The following is a 2,129-nucleotide window of genomic DNA, read 5'->3' on the forward strand; positions in this document are numbered from 1 at the left end:
TTTTATCAATTAGATATTGCACATATTCTTATTTTTCATAATTTATTTTTTTATCTAAAGGCACAAAATACTGTGTAGGACAATGAAATTATTTCCCTCATGTAGCGGATGATCAATGTTAGTTCCTTCTTTTCTAATTTGTCATTTGTTGTATGTTTGTCCAAATTATATTATTTTTATTTATTTATTATATTGTGAATTGTCCAGAATCACACTAGAGTTGTGGGGGGCACCAAATTAAACAAACAAATACTTGTAATCCAAATAATAATGCTATTTAACCATAGTCATGTGTATTCAAACAGCAATTCTCTTGAATTTTGTTGGCAGAAAATGAATTTCTATTTATAATAGTTATCATAATGAATGTGACATTTTTCCACATGACATGATCTATTGAGTTCAATGAGCAGAAAATCTATGGAAGGAATAGCTTTGTTTTTTAATTTCTCCTTGATGATATTTCTGCTTAGTATTACAGCTGCAGTTAAATTGATAATTTATTCATATGATTGTTTTTTTTCTTAGTTCATCCTCACCAGACTTGACATCAAGTGCAAAACTGACAGCCAATCGGAAGAGCACAGGACAACTTAATGTGAATTCAGGAGCTGTCAGTGGCAGTACGGGCACTGCTGAGCGTAGCAGACATCAGAGGAGTTTTTCAGTGCCTAAAAAGTTTGGGGTTGTGGATAGAACTTCTGATCCCCCTCGCAGTGCCACTCTGGATAGAATTCAGGCTTGCACACAGCAAGGCCTTTCCTCCAAAACTAGGAGCTCCACTTCTTTGAAGGACAGTCTTTCAGATCCTACCAATATTAACAATCCAACTAACCTGCTGGCTACCATTTTCTGGGGAGCAGTGGCTTTGATGGAATCTGATTTTGAATTTGAGTATCTAATGGCACTAAGACTGCTCAGTAAGCTACTCGTTCATCTGCCACTAGATAAAGTAGAAAACAGGGAAAAATTAGAAAAGCTACAAGGACAACTAAAATGGACAGATTTCTCAGGGCTCCAACAACTTCTGCTTAAAGGTTTTACTTCTCTAACAACTACTGATCTCACACTCCAGCTCTTCAGTTTGCTGACTCCAGTATCACGTGTATCCATGGTGGATTCCTCTCAGGCTATAGGTACATCTCATACATGTTTTCCTTATTCTTTATCAAAAATTAAATGAACATCAAATGGTGAAAGCTCAACTTGGATTTGGTAATACAGTATGTATTTATATAAATAGCTAATTACAAAATCTTGGAAACAGGCTAAGCGATTACATATTAGGAGGTCATAGGGTTACTGTCTCTGCTTCCTGGTAAATTATAATGAAAATAATGCATATTGTGTCATATTCCAAGTTTCCCCATTCTTCCTCTACTTCAGTCTCTACTTTCTTCTATTAACGAAGTGGGTGCTAATTTAAAATTTAAAGAAAACTAGGGAAACTGCCCTTCTTTTCTTACCTTTAGCTTTCTGTCCATGTTATTGTGACATTCCTCCTTACCTCTATGTAAGAAGTTGGCCAGTTAACCCTTTACCTTAGGACACAGGTGTCAAACCGGCGACATCACATGACGTGTCGTGACTTTTTTCCCATTGCCGGCAATGGGGTGGGCGTGGTTTTGGCGTGACGCATCTGGGCCACGGGCCAGCAGTTTGACACCCCTGCCTTAGGAGAATGAACGTATTTCCACTATTTTATCATTGTTACCCCCCAGGCATAAAAACCTACAAACTACACCTTCTATTCCATATGAAATCCTATGTGTATAATTAATATACATTTATATTATTATATGCAATAATTAATAGCAATTACATTTTGCATATTACTGAAACGACAAACAACTGAAAGTACCCAATTATTATTTTCACAATCAGAATTAAGAAAAGAGATATGGATTGTATTTTTGGTACATAATGTATGTTTTCAGTCAGTTTCATTTATTATCATGTAATACATTACAGCTTCACATCTATGTTTATTTCTATTTTTTAATGTCAGGATTTCCACTGAATGTTTTATGCCTTCTGCCTCATTTAATTCAGCACTTTGATGGCCCAAATCAGCTCTGCAAGGATATAGCAGAGAGGATTGCTCAGGTACGCTATGTTTAATATTATGT

The 2,129-nt window shown here is 35.8% G+C and overlaps 1 protein-coding gene across 1 annotated transcript in view; it reads left to right on the forward strand.

Moving 5' to 3' along the window:
* The window catches only part of FRY (FRY microtubule binding protein), a 147,575-nt gene that overhangs the window by 113,081 nt on the left and 32,365 nt on the right, over positions 1–2,129 (forward strand). The window contains exons 44-45 of the mRNA XM_015815247.1: positions 529–1,136; positions 2,009–2,106. Coding sequence (XP_015670733.1) covers positions 529–1,136; positions 2,009–2,106 — 706 coding nt within the window. The remainder of the gene's footprint in view (positions 1–528; positions 1,137–2,008; positions 2,107–2,129) is intronic.

This window comes from Protobothrops mucrosquamatus, unplaced genomic scaffold, assembly GCF_001527695.2.
Source record: "Protobothrops mucrosquamatus isolate PMUCROS unplaced genomic scaffold, P.Mucros_1.0 scaffold327, whole genome shotgun sequence".
Taxonomy (NCBI): domain Eukaryota; kingdom Metazoa; phylum Chordata; class Lepidosauria; order Squamata; family Viperidae; genus Protobothrops; species Protobothrops mucrosquamatus.